This window comes from Centruroides vittatus, unplaced genomic scaffold (assembly GCF_030686945.1).
Source record: "Centruroides vittatus isolate TY-2023 unplaced genomic scaffold, ASM3068694v2 contig_417, whole genome shotgun sequence".
Classification (NCBI taxonomy): Eukaryota; Metazoa; Arthropoda; class Arachnida; order Scorpiones; family Buthidae; genus Centruroides; species Centruroides vittatus.
In genome coordinates, this window is record NW_027122227.1 from 983427 (window position 1) to 1010263 (window position 26837).

The 26837-nt window shown below is 33.0% G+C and overlaps 1 protein-coding gene, 1 non-coding gene and 1 pseudogene across 2 annotated transcripts in view; 2 read left to right on the plus strand and 1 right to left on the minus strand.

Annotated features, from left to right (window-relative positions):
* The window catches only part of LOC136976718 (dynein regulatory complex protein 9-like), a 28867-nt gene extending 19594 nt beyond the window's left edge, over window positions 1–9273 (plus strand). The window contains exons 7-9 of the mRNA XM_067272083.1: window positions 4081–4212; window positions 4287–4385; window positions 8923–9273. Coding sequence (XP_067128184.1) covers window positions 4081–4212; window positions 4287–4385; window positions 8923–9012 — 321 coding nt within the window. The 3' untranslated portion in view covers window positions 9013–9273. The remainder of the gene's footprint in view (window positions 1–4080; window positions 4213–4286; window positions 4386–8922) is intronic.
* Window positions 9274–10106: 833 nt separating this feature from the next.
* Window positions 10107–10271, minus strand: LOC136976729 (U1 spliceosomal RNA). Its single transcript, XR_010880974.1, has one exon. It is a non-coding gene; the product is annotated as a U1 spliceosomal RNA (small nuclear RNA).
* A 3632-nt stretch (window positions 10272–13903) lies between these two features.
* LOC136976730 (U1 spliceosomal RNA) lies at window positions 13904–14059 on the plus strand (annotated as a pseudogene).
* The last annotated feature ends 12778 nt before the right edge of the window (window positions 14060–26837 follow it).

A 26837-nucleotide genomic window follows, 5' to 3' on the forward strand; every position in this document is an offset into this window, starting at 1 on the left:
TAATCTTGTCAAAATGCGAGAATAATTGCTTTTATGTGATAATAAAGTGTTAATATTTACAAGAACATAATCTGTTGCAAAAATATAGTGTTTATAGAAAAATTATTGAGCTGCAGTTTGAAAAAGCTGTAGACCTATAAATTTTCACTGTTCCCCTCTGTCTGTCCTCTTTTAATCTTGAGAAAGGAGTTATATAGATGAAAATTGAGACCAAATATGGAAAGCTTAGGGCAGGAAGTGCAGAGTAACTATATATGAACTTTCGGTTTTGACTGACAGTCACGTTACTTCGATTCAAGTTTCCACCAAACGGAGTTAGATAGATAACCAACACGACTCCTTTGCTAACAGGAAAAGTATGATGTTCAGGGGTAAGACACCACTAAAAGAATTAAGGACATTGTGACAAAAAGTTGCAGTTCTGCATTTTGATGATGTCACAATAAATAATTGCTCATTAGAATTAGTTTGGTTTATTTGGTTATGGCAATGTGACATGTGAATGATTTTTGGAGGGGATGCATTCCGAGAAGACTTTTATGTAAGGCTGGCCCCTATTTAGGTGTTACTAACATGAAGTAAACCCGGAAAACTGCACGTGGCCAGCCCGTTGGCCATGCCCAAACCCAGGACAGACTAACTACCGATGTTCAGTTGTTTTATCCATTTGACTACTGGAGGGCACTTATTCAGAATATAATACATGTGTGTAGTTTATGTAATATATGTTTCTTTTGTCAGAAAATTTTATTCTTTTAAATTCTCTTTGGGTCCCTAACATTATAGGCATTTACACAGTGCTTAACTATATGTAGTAGTAACATCACTGCATGTATAATAACAGTAGTCATATCACTTCATGCAATTTGTATTACATAAATTATATACAGTAATATAAATTGATTCTTTTTAGAGGAAAATACAATTATCCAATAAGCTATAAAATTGATAATTCATATATATTGAAAAATATAAACAAATTCAAGTTAAATGTTTTTTTTTTTCTTTAACTCTCAGAAACACTCATAAAAAATAAATAAAATGAAATAAAAAGTATTATAAGAAAACATTGGAAAAGATGACAGCTTAACATGTTGACTGCCACAAGTCATTAGGTAAAATGTTTTCTAGCATCATTCAGTTAGGATGTTATAAATTGAGTTATGCATATAATATTTCTTCCACTAAACTTATAACAAAAACTTAATATTGCCAAAAATCTATGCACATTATCTTGTAGTTGATATATGAAACAAAATTCTTTGAATAGATCAGCTATATCAGGGGTGGCCAACAAGTCGATCGCGATGCCAATTTTGGTCGATCGCTCGCGATGTCTTGACTTAATGTGTTACACTTGTAACTGAACGCAACTCGTGAACGTAACGCGCAAAAGCAACAATATGCATGCAGTTATCACTGGACTCGTAGAAAACACAGCCATTTAGCTTGAATATTTGATACTGTCATGCAGTAGCTTCTTTTCTTTAGTATTAACAATATTACAGTAGAGAGTCGAAAATCGGCATCAATTGGGGACTGGGGTTGTTCAGATTAGGGATTTGTTCCGATTACGGTCTATGTACGAAAAAATATATTAACCTGTCCGATGTTCAAATTTTTCTTCGTTGCGTGTCGCTTCGCGTTGAATTTTCGTCGATTTTAAGCCTAACGAAAATTTTTATAATAATAATCGAGGCTATCGTATCGTTAAAAATTATTTCTTTATTTTGTACAAACAAAATAAATATATTGAAGAATATAAAAACATGAAAATTATACTTTAGAAGTAAATCTAGTATCAAAAACGTTCGATTCAGCACGACACAGTCCGACTGAAAATCGTGCCGATTATCGGGCGATTCCGATTACCAGGGTGCCGATTTTCGACTCTCTACTGTATTATTATTAATCAATATTATTTATCCACGGTGACAACGTTGAGTTTCAATTTTTCATTTGTTTAAAATGTAAGTACCTCTATCTTGAGGAAACCGTGTTTTGTATTTTCTTTTCATTTCTTTTCTTTCGAAGACACAATGTAGTGACGTAAACTTAAACACTGGGCGAATTTTTCATCCTTTTTATTCGGTTGGGACCAACCGAAATAACCAACCGAATAAAAAGGATGAAAAATTCGCCCAGTGTTTAAGTTTACATCACTACATTGTGTCTTCGAAAGAAAAGAAATTAAATGTAAGTACCTGTTCTTTATGTTTTAAATTAAATTATGGCTTTTCTTACTTATCTATTTACTTGATAAGTAAGCGTTTTCGGCAACAGACCTCTATATTTTTGGATTTTTGGAAATACGTCAATTGAGAAAAATATCCCAGTATCAACAAATGTAGCAAATATATTTATTCCTGTTTCGGAACTACATACCTGTGTGAATTGGCATTTTCATACTTAAAGTTAACGAAGACTAAACATTCTGTCCTGACTGATTCCCATGCTGAAGAATCATTATTATCATCTTTGTCAGGATATACACCTAATTATGTTTCCTTGGTAAGAGACGTGCAAACTCAGTCCTCCCATTAATGTAACGTAATAAAATAAATTCTAAATCTGTCTTTATCAGTAGCTAATTTGAATTAATAAATATTGTTAATAATTACTCGTGTTGTTTTAATTCCCCTGGACGTGAGTTTTTTGGCCCGTTAAATACAGGGTGTTTCAGTACAAAGAGCACTCCCGCGAGCTATTGATAGATTAGCAAAAAATACGTCTAAAAATCTTATATCATTCTTCCATGATAAATTTTCCTCGCCCAAAAAAAAAATCGCAAAAGTAAAATCTTATAATCAAATTATCAGCCGTACTGTGCAGTTTTATAACAACTTTTTCAAGTTTACGAACAAATAGTACCATAATTTATACATTGTAATTGATAAAAAAAAATTAAATTATATTTTAAGTTAATAAAAATCTATCTTGAAAGTGTCGAAAAATCGATTTTTTTTAGGTGCCGCCTGTACGGAATGAACTCGTAACTGCAAATATCAAAAGCTGGGTCTGGAAATTTATTTTCTTTATGAGCTTATATCTTGAAAACTTAATAAGTGATTTAAAAAATAAAAAATAGTTTTGAACATGTATTTTCCTTATCTATCCATAGATCGCGGGAGTGTACAGTACCTCGTACTGAAGCACAGTGTATAAACCTAGTATGTATTTCACACACCCCTCGCCACTTAGACTATGCCTATGACAACAAGTCGATCGCGACACATTTTTAAGATAAAAAGTAAATCTTATGTACACAAAAGTTGGCCACCCCTGAGCTATATGATCAACTCAGATAAAACTAAACATACACAAACTATTGGTTTGTTCGGAAAGTAATTTTATTTTTTTTTCCTATAAATTCATCTGATTGTAGCTCATTGCATATTATTTAATATTAGTAAATTAATTATATTTTTAGATAGATTGCTTCTTTTTTTTTTTTTAAGTAGTTTAATGGTTTCATATCTTCTTCCTTTTTCCTCTGTATTTACGTAGTTATGTCGTATATTTATAGATCACGTTTTTGTTTTAATTTATATAATAGCAAACGTGTTTTTAGGGTTATTAGCGAGGTTGAGGCCAAAGTTTTAAATGCGAAAACGTGTACGTTGGACATTCAGCGCCGCTTTCCTGTAAGCCTAGAAGTTTGACAATGGCATTTGGAATGTCGAGCATGATTCCACTGACTTTCCAAACATCATTGTCAAACTTCTAGGCTTACAGGAAAGCGGCGCCGAACATCCAACGTACACGTTTTCGCATTTAAAACTTTGGCCTCAACCTCGCTATTAATTTAAATTTTTAAATAAATAACCCTTAGCATGTAAAAATTAATCAAGTCAGCATGTAAACATTTTTTCTCTGTTAGCATTGGCTTATTTATGTAAATAAGTGTATCTGGTTAATATTACAATAATAATAATAATTTATGAAAATATTTAACACTTCAAAAATACATTATTTTTTAATATATGATTTTATATTATAAAGAAATAATTTTGTTATCTAAATATTCATTAACTTAATTGCCAATTTTATTGAATCATGATTATTCACAATATATTTTAGTATCTTCAAAATGAAACAGAAAAGTGGATAGAGAAATCTAAATCTTTTATTGCTGCAAAAGATAATGAACTTGCAAGGCTTAAAGTAGAGAAAGAAGAAGCCAAGAAAGATCTCGAGAAATCAATGTCTCTTGTAATTGTTCATGTTGTTTTACTTTATATTAAACTGAATTATTGTATACATAAAATTAATAATTGTTCAAATAGCTTAAAGAATATAAAGATTTAATTGAAGAAGACAAAGCTCAGAAAAAAATAGAAGAAAAGAATCGCCAAGATATTTTAGAAAATTGGTCAGCAGTAAAGGTATTGATTTTGTTAAATTTGTTAAGAAAATAGAGAAACATTTAGGAATAAATTATAAATTAGTTGTAATCAAATATAAATATCTAAAAAACATGAAATTGAAATTATAAAAATGATAACTACAAAATTTATTGCAAAATATTTTATGTAAACAAATGTAAAAAAAATTTAAATAATTTTTTCAAAATCAATAATGTTGTTGTTATTTTTTAAAATTCATAATTCATGTTTTTTTATTTACTTGAATATATTTATTATACAAATGAACAAATTCTGTAAGTGTGTAATTATTTTTAGGTGCGGTTTTCCCTATTGAGTTTACTGTAAAATGTAAAATATAAAAGTTATAACTTGAAAAATAAAAATATGGTAATGCAAAATACCTGATTTTTTTTTTGGTAAAGTTATTACAGAAAGTTAACTATTTAGATTAATTTTTTGTGCTTTTTAATGCAGTATTTTACTATTATATCAAGAGTCATCGCAATGACTCAATATGAGTCAGACTGACTATATATGCAGGAATCAAGTTGCCAATTTTTGGTGGTTGATTTCTCTACTTGCAAATGCTAAAATAATTCTGAATATCTTGTTTTAAAGATAATTTTTTTCTTTGGTAGTTTGTAAAATTTCAGATTTTTCTATAACGAGGTTACTGGAATATAAGCAATTGAAAAGTGCAGAATTTGCCAAAAAAAACTGTATTTTCTTCTTCATTTAGCACTGAAAATGCTCCTAGAGAAGAAACCACTTGGTCTAGAAAGGCTAAAGTTTAAAATTTGAGTTTTCTCATTATCAATGAAATACTTTCAAAACTTTGAGTTGATAGGTCAAAGTTCACAGGGTTTCCACCATAGAGCTATTTTACTTTATTGCTTAATTTTATGCTTATAAGGATTAAATTAAATTGAAATAAATAATTTTTATTCAAACTGTTATTCAGAATAACAAAAGCTCAAATTTATGCTAATTAGTACTTTTTATAATGATTTTACTAATCAATGACACAAAAAATCTTACACACGTTGTTTCTAGCAATTAAACTAATAAGCACAAACGTTTTCGGCTGTTTTGAAAGGCCTTCAGGTGCACTGAGGTAGGTTGGAACATTGGTTAGCAAATATTTATGTGATGTCACTGAAATAACTGCTAAAATAATTTTGAATATCTTGTTCTAAAGATAATTTGTGTCATTGATTTTAAATAGTTCTAGCTTTGAGTACAGAGATTTTACTAAATGGCATGTTGAAAACATTTGGTCAGTGGCTGTTCCCAAGTGCCAACCAAACTTCTTCTGCCTTCTTCAATTAAATCTTTATATTCTTTAAGCTATTTGAACAAATGCCCTGTTCACTAATTGATATGTAGAAAGACTCAAAATCTTATTTGTCATGTATGCTTTTGAATTGACATAGGAGGTCACAGGCCAGAGGCTCTGGACAGGTCCAAACTCCTCATTAAAATTTTCATTAAAATATTTTTGAATAAGAAAAAAAGGTGATAGAAATATTTTTTGGTATGAAGAATACAAGAGGAACATTACAAATGATAAAAGAACAGAATAAATATTATAAGTCCAAAGATCAACCATTTTCAGTTGGGATCAAATTAAATGTCAATTTTGACCTCTCTCATGATTTAAGTTGAGATCTCATTACACTTACACATAAGTGACTAACTACTTTAATTGCTTCTTGTTCTTGCTTTCTATTGAATTGGAAACAGAAAATAATAAAAACCCTGAATTTCAAGGATGTGACAGCTTCTTCTTCCAAAATTCAGACCATTTGTTGTATTTGTAAATTGTGTCTAGCTTTGTTTCCATCTTCCTACCTTGGATTGACATTTTTCCATCATCAGAAGTTGACTACAGTGTTTTAGAGCTGTTGAAGGAACTCTCACTTACTAATCAGGAACCCTCTTTCATTTGGAACTATCTTGGAAAGGAGGGGAAGAATCAGAGATCACCACTGACTTTGACATAAAAGGAGCTTTCAAGGTCACAGAAATTTTGTAAGCTCCATTCATATCAAAGAAATGGTTTTTTGTAAGCATTGAGTCTATCTCAGTACAAGTCACAGTCACACATGACTCCTTCAACCCCTCTGTCTGTCCTGACTTCAGTTGCACCCCTATCAGTAACATCACACTCATTTGTATGAGTCATTGCTGTTTTTGCACAGTAACACTGTCAATTACTCCTTTGCACTTTTTTCTCCATGGCAGGATACTTCCTTTCAAAATTTAGTCTGGCAGGTAGTTGTAATAGCCCCATTTCATATGCATTATAGGTGTTTCAAGTCTTATACCACTACAGAAACTTCAAAAACCTTTTGAACTAGGAGGTATCTACTAGGGTTTCTCAAACGGGATCTCGGGATCCCAGCTGTTTTTTTAATCTGGGAAATTCTTCTCATCCCGGAAAATCCTGCAAATTTCTTAAAGTTCACTTTTTTTGTTTTCTTTCTTTTTGTGTTAAGGTTGAGAAAATTTTGCAAATAGAAAGTATAATTAACTCATAAACTGTCAGAATACATTTGTATTTATTAATTTTAAGCCTGCTTATAGTTTTTTAAATTTTCACTTGTAATAATATCTTACAGATTGTCAATAATCAATATGTATTTCTGGCAGGACTCTGAAAATTCTTTACTTGTCAGAACCTGTAATATCTTGAATAATTGTGTCAATGCTGTCTTAATTTTAACTATGCCCAGTAGCTGCAATAACTGCATTATGCGAGGTTGTGCAAATTGGGCAAGGATAGAAACAAGTATGAAGTTTTTCTTCATAAACCTAATTATTAAAGACAAACTGCCAAATTATTGGGCTATAAGTTTGATACCTCTATTAAAGCAGTCAAGGTAGACAAATCAAGAATGCTTGAGAGCAAAAGAGGTACTGCAATGCATCTCGAAAACGAACTAGAAATCTTCGACACTACAGGTGAAAAAACACATAACATTTATCTTCTCTTAAATGCATTAAAGACGATTCAACCCACATCCATTGAATTGGAAAGGGCATTTTCAGTAGTGGGACTTTTCATTATTAAAATAATAACCAGATTCAGTGATCGGAGTATTGACCATCTTTGGTTTTCAAAATTTTATAAAAATTTACAAAAATATTTTGTATTATGTTTTATTTAAAAAACAAAAATTACCTTCTAAGTTAGAAGTTTGATCTAAGTTCATTTTTTTTCTTTAAATTTTCAACTCAATTCAAAGATATTTTTTGGTAAGCAGTTTCCAACAAACTTTAATAAATTTTTTCTATTGGTGAAAATTTCTATGTAATTCAAATATAATTTTTAATACATATTTTACACAGCATTGTTAATATTATGATTTTGGAGGTTGCAGAACGTATTAAATTACTTTAAAAAATCAAAAATAATTATATCGTTCGATTTTAAGATTTATTTTATATCTTAAAAATAATTAATTATATTCCGGGATTTCCCGGGATACTGGGAAACAGTTCACTTTTACCCCGGAATCCCAGGATAAGCAAAAGATCGGGAAATGAGAAACCCTAGTATCTACCATAGCACTCTCCCAGCTAATTTCTTTAAACAGTGTTACAGCCTGGTATTTAAATGGGAGATCCAATCATTTGAAGTGGAAAAGTTTTCAGTTCCCATTATTGCAGCTATTTTGAGGCTTTTTCTGCATCATACATCAAAAGGAATGCTTTATGCTAAGGCTTTGGCACCAGGCAAAGAGAGCACTAAGCCTGTCCACTGACTTTCCTCTTCTTTGCAATAATTAATGACAGATTTATTTGCATCAATTTACTTTTCTAATACATTTTTCGCCTCTTCTGTGATGCACAGTTATTGTTCTAAAATCTGAAGTTAGTCTATATTATTTGAGAAAATTAATTTAAAGACAACACTAAAAATAACAGTGTGTACTTGTAGAAGATCAAGTACACATGTTGAACTGCATAGTGTGAATATTCAACTAGGCAAAAGTATGAAGTGAAATGAGTCACACTTGCAAGCAACTTTGTCACATCCAATTTATGGAAAATCACTAAGTGTCAGAACAAAGTAGCTAAATCTCTATATCAGTAATTGTAAACTTTATATTTTCCACTAAAAAATCATTAAAAGTAATCTGATTTGGCAACATGCATTCAGATAGGTTTATCCAGATAGACTAGTGACCTCACTAGTACTCATTAATATCAACATAAATAAATGATAATGATATTTTGTTATTAATAAAATTAGACAATATAAAAACACATGTGTAAAGACAAAATTTTATTAATAATAATTTATTTTTAAAATTTATCTATTTTAATATATATTTATTCCTGTGCAAATTGGCAATATGTTTTATTATATGTAAAATATTTGAAATTATAAATTTAATATGTAATTTTTAAACTTAAACTTTTTATTTTGAGATACTGAATTAATACATTAAGTTGATGCATTATTTAAATTCTAATATTTAACATAATATGTAACATTAGATTTATTTTAATACTTAAACTTTAAATTATTAAATTTTACTTTTTTTAGATACAAAGATGGTGGAAAAATGTTCGTGTACAGTTGAAAAAGAAAACAAAGAAAAAAAGGAAAACACGAGTTTCAATGAAAAAACAATGAATATTTTCTGTCCTGAAGACGATACTTTTCATTTTGACATATTTATGGAGCATCTTTTTTACCATACTAAAGTATATTCCTAAAGTAAATATAAAAGTCATATTTTGATTTTATTCAACTCAAAAACTCTTATAAAATCTGAAAATGTTCATAAAAAATTTAACATCCTTCAATTAAAAAGAGTTATTTGTTGTTATTGAATAAATTTATTCTTAAATATTTTCTCTTGACACTTCTGTAATTCACTTAAATATTAATAAAATTCTCTACTTTATATTAAAAAAATAAAATTTTAGTATATCTTAATTTCTGCTGTGATATCATTTACAAAATATTGATACATTTTATAATTTTGTTTTATTATTATGTTAACATTTCGTGAAAAGTAACTAAATTTTATTAATTTATTATATTCAATGTTATTTTAGTAATAATCATTATTTCTTTACACCACTTTTAATAATAATATACATTCTTAACTTTACAAGGAAATTTATTTAAAATATGCATTGCACACACATTTACAAAATCTGACAATTAAAGTTGTAAATTTGTATCGGTATCTTTTTGGCAATGGATGATATGGTCAACAAAATAGTTCATTTGGGAAGACACAAATCTAGTGTTTTTCTTATCTATGAAATTTTTACAGAATAGATTCTTAAAGCTGCCATTGTAGTTTTATAAATTTTGCCATCTTTAAAATGTCTCTCTTTGAGTTTTTTCTTTATCAAAAGAAGTAGGAAAAAATCACGAGATTGTCCTAATATAGTGGATGCTCATGCATCATAATTATTTTCTACTAACACTCTTGTATAGTTAATGTACTATGCTATTGCATTGTCATTATGCAAAAGGTTTTTTTTTTCCTTTTCTTAAATGTATATACAGGTGTAATGAAATTGATTCATAATCAGGCGTGATAGGAGAAATGTTTTTTGAATTACATTCTTGGAATCTGTGAAAAAAGTGATCAGTTAGAATTTTCACTTTCAATATTAAAGTGATATTTTGGATATGAATTTTCTATTTCACTTTTTGTTTCAGCATGATCATTTGTACCGTATAAAAATCACTATCTTTTGATTAATTAGAAGGGGAGAGCGCGAACGCAGTCCCCAGCTACCACAAATTACACGCCCCATCTGCCCCAGTTTGGGGTAGTGGCAGGGGTCAGCTAGACCCAAGTGCAATGGTCAAGCCTCACCCTGGGGGAGCTGCCGTCTGGATCACAGCTGACCCCGGCGCCAGGTAAGTATGCTTCACCACCTTTCTCTTCCCTCCTCGTCTACAATTCTTCGCTCTTGTCGTTGGTGTTTTATTAAATATGCACGCCTTCTTGTGTAAACTAACCAGCTATTTACATATTGTTGGAAGATTTCATCTTTAACCTACTTTCTCCATAAAATTTTATAAGAAAAGGACGATAAACATTTAGCACCGTCCGTTCTTATCGTTTTGATTCACATCTTGACTACTTTTACTATTAGTGCCATCTAGTGGCAGAATAATCAGCATAATTATCGCTAGATATACGGGGTGCATATTAAAATACTATAGTTTCATAAACGGAAATTCCACTTTTACGGAGTTTGGAACATAAATACTAACCTTCAATTTTCATCCATCCTTTTATCCATCCATCTTTCTTTTTCTATTCTCTCTTCTTCCTCATCCCCACTATCCAATTGGTCGTCACTCGTCACTAAGTGTAACGACATCTGAACTCAGATCCGGGATGAGTCAAAGTCGACGTTTAACTCGATTCCAACCGGAGATACTTATTGATCAGGACTTACATTGTCTAGTTTTCCTTGTCTAATGTCTAAGAAAAGGTTTTTTCCACTATTAAAACTAATGTTTCCTTTTATGGGCATAAAATTTTATACTTTAATATTAACAAATTTAGATATTTTTAAATTTTAGTGTGCTTCCGGGACATTTCCGGATCCTCTCCACCTCAAATTAGTACTGTGGTGTTTTGCCCCTGTACATCATACATTTCCGTTAGCAATGGAGTCGTGCCGATCATCTATCTAACTCTTTTCAGGGGAAAATATTTGAATTGAAATAACCTAACTTCCGGTTTCCATCGGAAGTTCTTATGTAGTTAATCGGAACCACCTGAATCCAATCTTTCCATATCTGGTATCGTATTTCATCTATCTAACACCTTTCTTGATATTAAGGAACGACAGACAGACGACAGTGAGAATTTGTCTGCAATTTTTCCCAACTAGCAGATGTGTCCGGCATTGTCCAGCCAAACAGTAAAAAGGTTAGCGTCCATAATTCCAGTATAATAAGTCCTGTTAATTGATTTAAAAAATGTACTAGTATACAAGATAAATTTAAAAAAAGTAAAAAGGTTTAGGCTTAAACGTTAAAATTAAAACTATATTATGAGTTTGGTTGCGCCAGTATAGAAACAGTGCATATATCAGCGTTTCTCAACCTGGGGGTCGCGACCCCCAAGGGGTCACGGTGATATTGAAGGGGGGTCACGAAACAATAATGAAATCATTTTATGAGAAAATGTCATTTATTATAAACTTATAAACATTTTACTTACAATAAGTACACATGTAAAGAAAAGAAATTAATGTGATGGTTGCATTTGTTTTTCATTTAAAATTTTCTCCATATGTGAATCTACGTTAGAAAATAGCAAATTGTTTTCAAAAAGCAAATTGTTTTCGAGTAATAAAAGACGATTCCTGTATTTAATTTTTAGCGCAACCATAGACGAAAACCCCTTTTCACAGAGATAATACGTGGAGAAAGGTATTAATATTTTCAATGCTTCTGTGACTAAATTTCTATATTCGTGTCAACGAGCAAGCCAAAACGTATTTAAATCTTCAGATGTAAATTGCAGTTGTAGCGTTTTGTCGGCAGACATTACGATGAGCTGGTCGTGAATCTCAACTGAGGACCTATTCTGAGCTCTTCCGATAACTGAACGAGAGCTATACACGGGACATTCGATAAGTCCGCTTAGCGAAAGGCAGTTAACGAACCTTAGACAAATCGCTATTTTGCGCTCCACGTTAAGTGGGTTTCTCTACGGGTAGTCGGTCGAGATGAGTCTGGGTTCCATGCTATCGATAGCTATTACGCTTTAACCAATCACAGTTTAGTTAACATTGTATTTTGTCACGTCACTGCAACCCGCCATTTTCTAAGCGAAGCACATGCTTTTAGCATTGTTGTGTACTAGCGCTAGTGATATAGTTTTGTTTTGTTTTAAAATGTCTGGGTCTATTACTGGGTCTATTTTGTCAGCCCATCCGTTAAGCAAATATTTGTTTTTAAAAATTATAATTTATGTGATAGATAGTCATTTATGTATAGTGTATAGTTTACTGTTAAGTTACGTATATGGAATGTATTTTTTTTTTTACTAAAACTAATGAATTAAAGCCTAATGTCGGCTTTTATTTATTAGTTTTAGTTAAAAAAAAAAAAATACATTCCATATACGTAACTTAGATAAAATCTACAAAATAAAGATTTCTATTATTATTATAATGCTAACATTTTACAATTATACAAAGTATGTCTAAGTTTCTTTGTATATTTCTATATAACTTCATGTAATTAATGTATTTTTTAATTCATTCATTAAGAATAAAATGACAAACTTAATTTTGCCACAAGTTCTACTTCTATAAACCTTATAACCAAATTAGAATTAGTATTATGATTAAATGTCAAATGCAATACATCTTATTAAATGTAAATATTATTTGCATAGACATAGAGTGACTGGTAAGCAAACATTAAAAGTAAAGCCTCACAAATAAAAAAAAATCAACGTTTCAAACAGGAGATGGGCCTGTTTGAAACGTTGAAGTTGAAGAAAGAGTATTAAATTTAATCGGTGTTACTGCTGTCCCCTCTCTCCAATTGCTCGTGAAGTAAAATCATTCTTACACGAAAAGACGCCATGTTGTTTTCACTTTCGTTACGTTCCTAACGGCAGCTCGAGAGTAACCGGTAACAAAAGCTTAGTTATCGTACGTGGCTATCGGCACCGAAAACGAAACGTACGGCTCGGAATAGCATTTTCACAGTTGATTAAACGCGAATCACGTGGTTCCGATAGAAACTGGTTTTTATCGTATTCGTTAGCTTAATGACAAGGGCGTCGCCAGAGGGGGGCAGAGGGGCAGTTGCCCCTCCCTAGACATGCGAAAAAAATTATTTAAATGCTAAGTCATTTATTGCCCGATTTATAATTCCCGCGCGAAAAACCCAAGAAGATTATATTTTAATTAAAATAATCTTCTTAAGCTTCTTAAAATTTATGAATCGTTTTTATGTTTTACCTACATACAATTCATATCCTCTATCAATTTATATCATCTTGCCCCCCCTGGCCCATTGGCTGGCGACGCCCTTGCTTAATGATACTACTCAGAATAGGTCCCCTGGTAACTTAGCAGCGGCAACGACATTTTTCACTAAACGGATTAAAATTTACATTTATAATTACAACAGTCAAAATTCAATTAGTAATAGTAAGGCTTATTGTTATTATTCATTTGGTTGGGGTCGCGAAATATTAATTTTATTTATATTTACTATTTGGGGGCCGGAGCTAAGAAGGTTAAGAATCGCTGGCATATATATATATATATTCTGCCACTAGATGGCACTAATAGTAAAAGTAGTCAAGATGTGAATCAAAACGATAAGAACGGACGGTGCTAAATGTTTATCGTCCTTTTCTTATAAAATTTTATGGAGAAAGTAGGTTAAAGATGAAATCTTCCAACAATATGTAAATAGCTGGTTAGTTTACACAAGAAGGCGTGCATATTTAATAAAACACCAACGACAAGAGCGAAGAATTGTAGACGAGGAGGGAAGAGAAAGGTGGTGAAGCATACTTACCTGGCGCCGGGGTCAGCTGTGATCTAGACGGCAGCTCCCCCAGGGTGAGGCTTGACCATTGCACTTGGGTCTAGCTGACCCCTGCCACTACCCCCAGATGGGGCGTGTAATTTGTGGTAGCTGGGGACTGCGTTCGCGCTCTCCCCTTCTAATTAATCAAAAGATAGTGATTTTTATACGATACAAATGAGATGATTCGTTTTAATGTCTAATGATCACAGTTTAATCAATGGAAATCCGAATATTTATTACAGGTTTGCAAGCTTAAGATTACTGCTCTTTAACGTACTGTACTTTCTCTGTAACATTTCATGGAAAAAGGATAAAAATTTACCACTGTCGTTCTTATCGTTTCGATTCACATCTTCACTACTTTAACTATTAGTGTGATCCAGTGGCGTGCCGTCATTGGAAGCGATGGAAGCGCCGATTCCACCTTCCAATGACCTTCCCTTGTATTTTATAAAATATAAATTTTCATATTTTAACGTACTTTGCATTAATTAAAATTAATGTTTTATTATAACTGCATTATGTATCTTTTACAAATTTCTATACATGTGAAAAAAACGATAAGATTGCTATTGTATATTCGAATGATTCGGTGGCGGAAGGAGTGTCGAAACCGGGTCAGTTTCCAATCAGCCAGATTATATAGGCATTGTCACATGCGGTTTAACAGAGCACCAACCTCACCCGGTTTAGCTGGTAGAAGCGACACACGCATAAAGAGTCCTACTTTATATCCCAGAGCGGTTGTGGGCTGTTAGCCGCCTGCTAGATATTCGGCCACCCTCGCCCGATTATGTGAATCACGAGCAGACTAGATCAACGGCGGGCAACCCCGGCCCGCGGGCCAGCTACGGCTCGCGAAAAGTTTCTATCCGGCCCGCGAGATCTTTAATAGATTATTAAATTGGAAAAATAAGGTGTGTTTCAAATTTATACGGACACGAAAAAATTAAAGTGAAACACAAATTTGCTGCATTAAGTGACAAATGTTTTATTAAAAATAATATGGATTTACATGTTTCTACACTGCAAAAGAAGAATTTTAATCAAACATTAACATTTTGTCACTGAAAATAATGTTTATGAAACTCTTATACAAAAAAACTGTTACATATTTATCCGGACAGGTTTCAAATTGCAAAGTTTTCTTACAATTTAATGGCCAATGTAACCACCATTTAACTTAATTACATTAAATACTCGATTAGGCATTGTTTCAATTAGATTCTGAAGGAATTCAATCTTAAGTTTATCCCAAGCATCTGAAATTGCTGCCTTCAAATCATGAATTGTGAAAACTGCTTTCCATTGGCATAAACTGTACGAACCGTCATCCCCCAAAGATTTTCCATCGGATTCAGGTCAGGGCTTCTAGCAGGCCATGTCATCAGATTAATATTTTTACGTTTAAACCACATTTTTGTTGATTTGGAGGCATGCACAGGGGCATTGTCTCGTTGAAAGATCCAATTTGGTCCACAAATATTTGGTCCAGCTTCCAATAAATAATCTTCAAGCATGCCTTGATACTTCTTTGAATTCATTCTTTGAGTTATAAATGCTAAATCTGTGGTTCCGTTGAATCCAAACGCACCCCACACCATTATTGATCCCCCACCCATTTGGTGTTTTGAAAAAAATTGTTTTTCGGTTCTTAAATCGTGCCAATAATACTTCCAACCGTCTGGACCATCTAAGTTGAATTTTTTTTCATCACTGAACAAAACTTCAATCCATTCTTCGGACCATGTCATGTGTTTTTGTGCCCAATCAAGTCTGTCACTTTTGTGCTTTAATGAAAGTGGTGGCATTACGGCTTTTTTTCTGAATTTTAACATTGGAGATGTATTTAAAACTCTCCACACTGTTGTGCTGCTACAAGGCAAGTCTAATTCTTTTTTTATTTTTCTTACTGATGTTTGTTTTGTGGAGCAAACCTTGATGATTTGTCTACAATCTCGAGGAGTAAGCTTGGGTTTTGGACCTGTCTTGAATTTTGATACATCCTTGCCACGTCTTTTTGATAAATAATCACCAACAGTTGATTTTGGACGATTTATATATGCTGCAATTTCTCTTATTGACTTGCCTTGTGATTTATAGGCATCAATCTTCCCTTTTTCATAATCAGATAAATTCTTTGTTCTACCCATTTTAGAACGTTGAACAACATAAAGAATTTGTATTACAATTAGATATGTAAGCTAATTTGCATATTTCAATGCTTGAAACTAAACAATATTCTGTTTAAGTCATAAAATGAGTGCCTGTCCGGATAAATATGTAACAGTTTTTTTGTATAAGAGTTTCATAAACATTATTTTCAGTGACAAAATGTTAATGTTTGATTAAAATTCTTCTTTTGCAGTGTAGAAACATGTAAATCCATATTATTTTTAATAAAACATTTGTCACTTAATGCAGCAAATTTGTGTTTCACTTTCATTTTTTCGTGTCCATATAAATTTGAAACACACCTTAACTAATTAATAGTTATTTTTCCAATTCTTTGTAATTTTCGAAAACGATAAGAGAAATAAAATGTAGTAATTAACTTTTTATTTATTTATTTCATATTTGCAGACTAAAAAAATTACGAGTCACAAGAAAGCGTCAATTAACTACTACGGCCCGCGGAATAAAAACGTAAAATTTATTCTGGCCCGTGTTATAAAAAAGGTTGCCCACTGTAGACTAGATTTATAACTCAACCCAACCGATAGGAATTTACTGGCATGTTTTTATGATAGTTCTGTATAGTTGACAGGAGTTTTAAAAAAATCCATTAAAATATTTAATACATTTATTCCGCGTTTATTCTGCTCTCCCATCTTATATTACTTACGGATTTCAATGTTAAACCGGTGATATTACGATTTAGTATGTCCCATCTGTAAGGGGATGCAAGAAAAAACGTGTACAATTCTAGTACAGTGTTAAAAAATTAACTGTTACTTTGGCTGCATCATTTACAACCAAATTTAATGAATGAGACGTACAATGGTACAAAAAAAGCTCTAGAATTTATTTTCCTTAAATTTACGATTTATGTATCGGTTGTCATAAAAATTTCTTTCCACTTCTTTCCCAAGACTACAGATATTCGAGTACAAAGTAACCGGTTTCGACTTATTTCTATTTAAGAAGTAGTTAAATAATTAAGCGATTAGGAAATTAGAAACATAAATAAAACCCCGATGAAAGAGCCGAAAGTTTACTTAAACAGAAGCTTAACCGAACCAATTTCTTGCCGAGTACAGTGGGGTCTGATCTCTTCGTAATATTAGACGTAATAAGACAGAAATTTTTCCAGTTCAATGAGAGTGACCGAAAAGTTGTAAATTTTGGAAATTTCCGTGAACACTCGGTCCTAAAACGAATTAGTTAGAAAACGAACGACGAACAATCTGTTAAGTTTAACATATTTAGATTTTTACAGCTATGGTGAGAAACGTTTAAAATCTACAACAACCCCGTCGCGTCCTTTGATATATACTAGTGACGCGACAAAAGAGGCATTCGACATTGACCGGTATCGGCACCCTCGGGATTTGGCACGGACACACCTACCTGGACCGTCTCCGATTCCATTCATTAGCCACTCGTAGGGAGCTATTTCACTAACTTGTAAGTGGATTGTTTTAAGATTTAAAAAGTAAAGAATATTTTGTTATTTTTATGTACGTTTCTTCACAAAGTTATATTTAATTATAAGTTTCATTAAAAGTATATTCGTACAATTGAAGAATTTTTTGTACTAGGTATGTATATTCGTCACACATTTTGTTTTACCAAGTAAGTTTTTCTGATAATTTTAATTTTAGCCCTTATATCGTGGCTAGTGATTCAAAAATTTATTTTAAAAAAGTTTTGGCTCGAGACCATATAATGAAAAAGAAAACATTATTAAAAGAGAAAGACCAATGCCTAAATTAAATATAAATACGTCAACAAAATATTTCGACATTTTGACGATAAAATTTATGACGAATGACGATTCTTTCGTAAAATTGAAGCAATTTGGAAATCAAAGAGGAATAGAATTTAACATTGGTAGACAATATAAAATAAATATTGAAAATTATAACGAGATAATTACGATTAATAGATATATCTAAATTAATAGATGTTTTATGTTTTTTCTCAAAGCGAGAATTGGCATTTAGAGGGCATAGGAAATTTATTGAATCTAATAACGGAGGTAATTATATTGAACTTTCTTATTTATTAAGTACGTCAGATAATCTATTAAAAATACATTTAAAGAAGTATACGGTTTTTACTGGCTTATCGAACAAACGAATACGAACGGGCCCTGACGCGCAATTAATTGATTGCCCCTGAAAGTCGGCTTCTTACAGAAACACAGCTTCCCTATCATCAAATGTCACGGCACGCCACTGGTGTGATCTAATGATAGATTATATATACAGTATGTGTATGATGTGTATATATAGGCTATATATACGTGTGGGGGGATACAAGTAAAAAAACGAAGTATGGAGTATCGAATGTTTGAATGAAACTTGCAACGCAAAAATACATAAGTTATATATATTATTGTATATGGTTGGTTTATGTCAGGCCTGGCCAACCCGCGGCCCGTCACGTTAAATTGTGTGGCCCGCTAAGCGATATTATATATCTATTAAAACTTTTGTTTCTCGTTATGTGTATACCAAAACAATTAAATAAATGAAAATTTGCGTGTGTCATTGTTATAATGCGCAAGTGCGAGTACGAACTCTTGGTATAACAATAAAATCTTATTCCTTTTGTATTTCTTTTACTTTTTCAAAAGCTTGTTTGTCTAAATTGTGGCCCACCGTAATGTTACGCGTGATCAAAGTGGCCCGGGAAACAATTTGGGTTGGCCAAGCCTGGTTTATATGAATTGAATCTAGATATAAATAATAATTACATGAAATCAGTGAAAGAATCACGGACACAAGTTTGAGTCATTAGTTTCATACGAATGATGAAAGGGAAAAATAGTATTTTATTGCGTTACGAAATATTCGAAAACTACGGGTTGTACGATTTAAATTTACACTTATATCGTGACTGTCTTTAGTTTACTTTTATACTTACGTATAAACAAATTTCGATTGTTAAAAAAAAACACTTTTATAATCAGAAGTATGTTAGAGTACCTGCAACAAATGCCATAAAAAGTATTGTATTTAATCATTTTTTTTTATCGTACGTTTGTACATTTGTAATTAACAGCAATTTTAAGCTTTTTATTTGTTTAAAAAATATGGCAAATTGTGCCCGCTCTACAAGTTCTTGACAGCCTTGCACACAGTATTATGTATATAATAATATATATATATATATATATATTATACTGTAGATATACGTGTATATATATATACCGGGATACGTGAACTGTATCCCGGGAAATCCCGGGATAGAATTAATTATTTTTAAGATATACAAAATACCTTGAAATCAAATGATATAATTATTTTTCATTTTTTAAAGTAATCTAATACGTTCTACAACCTCCAAAATAACATTAATAATGCTGTGTAAGATATATATTAAAAATTATTTTTGAATTACGTAGAAATGTTCACTAATAGAAAAAATGTATTAAAGTTTGCTGGAAACTGCATACAACAACAACAACAAAAAAAAAAAAAAAAAAAAAAAAAAGACTTTGAATTGAGTTGAAAATTTAAAGAAAAAATGAATTTAGATCAAACTTCTAACTTAGAAGGTAATTTTCGTTTTTTAAATAAAACATTATAATAATTTACAATAATATTTTGTATTATAAGATTTTAATAAGCAATATTCCGATCACTCAATCTAATTCTTATTTTAGTAATGGAAAGTTTTGCTACCGAGAATGCCCTTTCCGATTCAATTGATGTGATTGGAATCGTGTTTAATGCATTTAAGAGAAAATAGATGTTATGTGTTTTTTCACCTGTAGCCTGGAAGATTTCTAGTTCGTTTTCGAGATTGTAGTACTTCTTTTGCTCTCTAGTATTCTTGATTTGTCTACCTTGGCTGCTTTAATAGCGGTATTAAGCTTGTAGCCCAATAATTCGTCAGTTCGTTTGTCTTTAATAATCAGGTTTATGAAGAAAAACTTCATACTCGTTTGCATCGTTGCCAATTGCACAATCTGGCATAATGAAGTTATTGAAGCTACTGGGCATGGTTAAAAATTAAGACAGCATAAGCACAATTATTCCAGATATTACATGTTCTGACAAGTAAAGAATTTTCAGAGTCCTGCCACAAATAGGCTACATATTAGATTATTGACCATTATGTAACATGCCATAACGAGGAAAAAAATTTAAAAAAATAATAAGTAGGTTTAAAATTAATAAATACAAATTTATTCTGACAGTTAATTACGCTTTCTATTTGCAAAATTTCCTGAACTTTAACACAAAATAAGAAAAAAAGTGAATTTTTAAGAAATTTGCGGGATTTCCCGGGATATTTCCCGGGTTAAAAAAACGACCGGGATCCCGTTTGAGAAACCCTAATAGAAGCCGAGTTATTCAGGATAATCATTACGCAAGGGGAATTTCGAAAAATTCCTTCTTTGTGTGCTTTCTCATAAAGTACCGTGTGTACCAAATTTCAACTTTCAACTCCTAAGTGTTTGGGCTCTTCGCTTATTATTATTATTATGTTGGGTTAAGTGAGTTTGGTTACTATGGTCCGGCATAGTAACCAAAACAGAAATTAAAGAAGTGTATCAGTGTGTGTGTGTCTGTATTCAGGAATTTTCTCACAATATGACGTATTCAATATAGTGGCCTTCTGTAGTGTGATGTATGTGTTTCTATTCAATTGTAATGTGCCCAGGCTTTTGTGTAGTGTGTGTGGTATGACATCTGTAGAGGAGAGAACGACAGGTACAATAAGCACCCTATTCATCCTCCACAGATGCCTTATTTCCTGGGCGAGTTCTGTGTACTTGCTAATTTTTTCAGTGCATGCGTTTTGTATATTGTGAGTGTTTGGAATGGATATGTCTATAATGTATGTGATTTTATTGTTTGTCAATGAGTGTGATGTCTGGTCTGTTGTGGTAAATTGTTTTATCTGTGATTATGGCTCTGTCGTAGTACATTTTGTGCCTGTTGTTTTCCAATACTGTCCGTGGAATGTACTTGTAGTATGGTTCGCGGATGTCTACTAATTTGTGTTGTTTGCAAGCTCTTGGTGTATTATATTTGCTACTTGATTATGTCTGTGTAAATAATCTGTCTGTGCCAAGAGCTTGCAACCAGAGGTGATGTGTTGTATAGTTTCTGGCATGATGTGACATTTTCTGCATGTGTCATTTGTGAGTGTTGTATCTTTGAGTATGTGTTTTCTGTAGTTTTTAGTATTTATGACCTGATCCTGTATGGCGATCATAAATCCTTCCGTCTCCCCAAAGAGGCATCCCCGAGCTAACCAGCTGTGTTTGACGCAGTTTTGTCAACAAAATCCTGGGCCAGATCATAAGGATGCCTGCCATGGAGTGCCTTTCGAGCCCACGATTGCTTAATGGTGTCTATGCTTTTTATATGTTGTGTTGTGTCCATATGATGTGAGTGTAAGTTTAATGGTGTGTTATTTGAGTCTGCTAGAGTTACTGCTTTATGTAATTGTGATGTTTCTTGTTTTTTGTAGAAAAACTCTCGCAGTGACTGTATTTGTTTGTAGTGAAGGTTAACTATGTCAATCAGGCCACGTCCGCCATCTTTACGTGAAAGGGTTAATCTTTCTGTGGCGGATTTAGGATGATGTTGTTTATGCTTAGTAAGTGTTGTTCTTGTTTTCCTTTGGAGTTGCTCGAGATCTGTGTGAGTCCAATGTATAACTCCAAAAGAATATGTGAGTACTGGAATGACATATGTGTTTATTGCTTTAACTGTATGTTTTGCATTTAACTTGTGTTCTGAGAATAGCATTTAACCTACTTTGGTATTCTTTAATTAATCTTTGCTTTATTTGTGTATGTTCTGTTAGTTTGGCCTGTTGGAATCCTAAATACTTGTAGAACTCGCCCTCTTCCATGGATTCAATAACGTCTCCATTTCCAAGTGCAAAATCTTCTTTCTTCAGGATTCCTTTTTCTATGTGAAGTGTTTTGCATTTATCTAGGCCAAATTCCATTTGTATGTCCTTGGTGTATGAATGTGTGATTTGTAGGAGTTGATGAAGTTGTTTTTGTGTGGATGCATAAAGTTTTATGTCATCCATGTACATGAGATGTGACAGTGTATACTGTGTTGTTTTTTCATGTCTGATATTGTAGCCATATTGCGTGTTGTTTAACATGTTGGATAATGGGTTCAGGGCTAAGCAGAACCAGAGAGGACTCAAGGAATCTCCTTGAAAAATTCCTCGCCTAATAAAAATTTGCTTTGTTTGTATGGAAGTGTTATGAACCCTGAGATGTAGTGTTGTTCTCCAGTGCTGCATAGTGTTTTGGAAGAATGTAATGAGTGATGGATGTATTTTGTACATGTGTAGAATATGTAGCAGCCAACTGTGTGGAACACTGTCGAATGCTTTTCTGTAGTCTATATATGCCATGTGTATGTTTCTGTGTTGTTTGTGTGCTTGCCGTAGAATGACTGAATCTATGAGTAACTGTTCTTTGCATCCCCTGTGATTTCTACGGCAACCTTTTTGTTGTTCCGTTAGAATGTCGTGTTCTTCAATATGTTTGTATATTTTGTTTGCGATACAGGATGTCAATAATTTGTAGAGTGTTGGAAGACATGTAATTGGTCTGTATTGTGTGGGGTCTGTGGTATTGTTGTTTTTAGGTTTCATGTAGGTGATGCCCTGAGTAAGAAAATTTGGCATATGTTGTGGATTGATGATGATGTGTGTTAGGTGTTTAGCTAGTTCCTGGTGCAGTGATTAAACTTTTTGTACCAGAAATTGTGAATGTTGACTACCAGTGGCGTGCCGTCATTGGAAGCGGTGGAAGCGCCGCTTCCACCACTTCCAATGACCTTCCCTTGTAGTTTCTAAAATATAAATTTTCATATTTTAACATACTTTGAATTAATTAAAATTAATATTTTATTATAACTGCATTATGTATCTTATTACAAATTTCTATACTACATGTGGAAAAAAACGATAAGATTGTTATTGTATGCTCGAATATTAGTGGCGGAATGGAAGCGTTTACGAGACAGCTTCCACGGCGAGAATAACTGAATGGTGTAAAGCAGCCAGAGGGCATTGGCGCACGCGCTTTACAGAGCACCGACCTCAGCCGGTTAGCTGGTGGAAGCTACACACGGTGTAACGCTTCCAACGATTCTACCCCTTAGCCACTAGGTAGGGAGCTATCTGACTAAGTGAATTGTTTAAGATTTAAAAAGTAAAGAGTATACAATGTTATTTTTATATACGTTTTTTTGCAAAGTTATATTTGATTATAATTTTCTTTTAATTACACTGTAATTATATTGACAGATTTTCAGACATAAAATCTTTAGAATTTTTATCACTTTTAGATGTTAATAATTTTAATATGAAAAACAATTTTTCCAAGCGTGTTTTAATTCTTTAAATTAAGTAAATTTTATGGGAAATTTTTTGATTTATCTAAATTATGTAGTGAATCGCAATATTTATATTCGTGTCCGGACTATATTGGCAAGTAACTCTTAAACATAAAACATATAATTAATGTCGATCCGAACAAAGACGTACTAAAAGAATTATATGATTTATTATCATTAATTTTTACGGTACCATTTACCTGTGGGTCCGTTGAGCGGTTTTTCGACCACGAAGCAAATTCGTACATTGGCCAGGAACACTCGGTCGGAGGAAAAATTGTCGTTGCTAGCGTGACTTTCGATAGAAAAAGAGCTTTTAAATACGCTGATGGAGTCGACGACCAGCGACTTTTATGATAAAGTAATTAACGACTTGGCGGAAAAAATCGCCGAATAGAGTTAGTTTATAAAAAATTAAAACAACAAGTTTTTCTATCATTGTTTGTATCATATCAATTTGTATTATGTATGTATTATTTGTATTTTAGAACTAAAATACATAAATTGTTTACTTTTGTCATTTTCAGTATTTGTTTAAAACTTTTATGGAAATGTGATGTACCGGACAGGTCTGATCCGTCACGAAAGACGCGAAAAAACGGTTAATTTAGAGAAAAATTTATTAGTTTAAAAAACCATAGGTAAAAGTCGTTTGAAGTCGGACACCCGTTGTTTATATCAAACTGCCAGACAGAAACCATAAATCGCGGAAGGAAGTCGTCCTGTGATCGGTGGAAGATCGAATTCATCTTCGATTTTGACTTTTCTCGCGCTCCAGGTAAGAGTCACGTTACGTTTAGTAATCAGGGACCAACCACTCGGGTAGCGTGATTGAGGGAGAATGATAAATCAAATGGACGAAAGAAAGAACGGAGATTGATATAATCCCCGACAATCGAGGACACCTGGCACTCGGTTAACGTTCCGAATAACCAAAACGCCGTGTGTCAACGCGCAAAAAAAAAAAAAAAAAAAAAAAAAAAATATACAATTTCTCGTCTATTGTGCCAACCCATAACCCGTGCCACTTCGGACTTAGACCGTGTCTCCGACGCCAACAGAGGAAGTCTCCCCGTGCCCTACAGACTTATCAACGCCACTGTCCCGGGGCCACCTTCGATCGACCATCAAAGAACCACGTCGACGCCCAGGATGTGCGAACGGTTGATTGTCCTAAAGCAAACTATTTTGTACATAGTATATGTTAATTTTATGTTTCTTTTTTGTCGGTTTTTGTCAGATACGTCTCTTCCGCCATCACGCACGTACGAATGGACCCTAGGCCATCACTGACGCGCAATTAACTGATTGCCCCTAGAAGTCGGCTTCTTACAGAAACACAGCTTCCCTATCATCAAATGTCATGGCACGCACAACTGTGAGTTGACTACACCAGGTGTCTTCCAGTTGTGTGTTCTGTTAACAGTGTATTGGAAATCATGTATGTTTATTTCAGCACAGGGCATAGTTGGTATGTTGTGCAAGTTTCTGTTCTCCTCCTCGATCCAGCCTGTATCAGCATTGTGCGTGACAGCACTGGACCAAAGAGAAGACCAATAAGTTGTGAGTTCTTCTTCTGTTGGTGTGCCACTGTGCTGTGTATCAGTGTTTGCTTTGTTATTAATTTGTCTGTAAAAGAGTTTTTCATTGTTTGTAAATAATTTATTTTGTTGTTTTCGTAGTGTACATGTTTTGTATCGTTTGAGTCTACGTGCTTTGGCAGCAAGTTTTTGTTTTAGTGTATCAATGTATTCTGTGATGCGTGTGTTGTGATGTTCATGTTTTGTGTGTGTTTTTATTTTCTTGAAAATGTTTTTGAGCTGTTTCCTTAATTTGGGTGTTATGTTGTTTTTAGTGTATTGTGTCAGTCTGCCTAATTGCTGTCTAATGTCATTTATTTGTGTTTCTATTCTTCTCTGCTAGGCAGGCTTGTGATAGAATTGTGTTTTCTGTGTATCTGTCTGTGATTGTACTTTTAGTCTATGGTGTGTCACTACTGTGACTGCCCCATCATAAACTAATGTATGAATGTCTGAGAGTGTAGAAATTCAATGAATGTAGTGTGGTAGTAAGTGAGTGTTTACATAATTTAGTGTTTTTCCTACTTCTTTTGACGTGTTTATTTTTGGTATTCGTGGTCGTTGTGTGGGATCTGTGCCTGTATATTTAGTGAGTGTTTCCTGAAATATAAGTGAGAGCGTATTAACTAAATCCATGTCTATGTTATCAGTGATGGATGAAGAAGTGTCTGTAGTATCATTAGTGGTAATTGTTGTGTGTGTGTTATTATCAATGCTTGTTACTGGATTATCCTGACAGGTTACATGATCTTCATTAATGTTAGATGTTTCTGTCTGTTGATGTATTTAATCAGCAACCTGTTGTTTGATAAGTTCAAATGTTGTTTGTGGAATAAGGTTGTTGTGTATAATTGTTTTTTTTTTTTTCTTTTTTTTTATCAACAACCCTTTGTTCGGTGACAGTGAGGTGAAGATATTGATTGTGTGAATCTATGGTGTAGTTGTTGTCTGTATGCTGTCATGTTTGTTTCGAGTTTTGTGATGGTGTAGTAAGTACGGATGATAAACTCGTTCATTTCTACTGTCCATTTCATCCGTTGGTGTGGTTTTCCAGCCTTTGTGGTCTGTGGATGCATTGCCACAGAAACACCAAGGCTGGATTGGTTCCTCACATCTGTTGAGGGCATTGTAGTAGCCATGCTTGGGCCGGTGCTGCTTTCGCCACCGGTAACCAAGGGAGACTGTGGCCTATTTTTCGAACGTGGGCCTCTGCCTAACCCACAAACGCGGACCTTGTTAACCCGGGCGACGTCCGAGCCGGTATCACACTTTGATCTGGTTATTACCATAATAAATATCTCCACAGAATGTGGGTGTGGTCACTCTTAGTTTCATTTCTCCCCATAGACTTTACTGGCATGGGTGTCCCTACCAGGAGCTTGTGCTCCAGCCTGCATTGCCCTATGGATCAGTAAAATTACTGGGCTCTTCCACCACGACCAGGTGGTGACCACGGGAGAGTTGTTGTTGTTGTTGTTGTTGTTGTTGTTGTTGTTGTTATCAATCATCATCATCATCATCTTCAACCCATCTCCATTATATTATAAGGTATTTTATTAAAAATATCTAGAAGCATAGATTTAGTTCAGTTCAATAATTTTTATTAACATTATATACATAGTGTAAAATAAAACATTATTTTTCATTTAACATTGTAAATACATAACTTTTAGTTATATCAACTGCACATAAAAATAATTACAAACTGCACAGTTAACAACATTTGTACATCACTAAAAGTGAGGTGCTTAAATATTACATATTATAGAAAAAAGTTTAAATG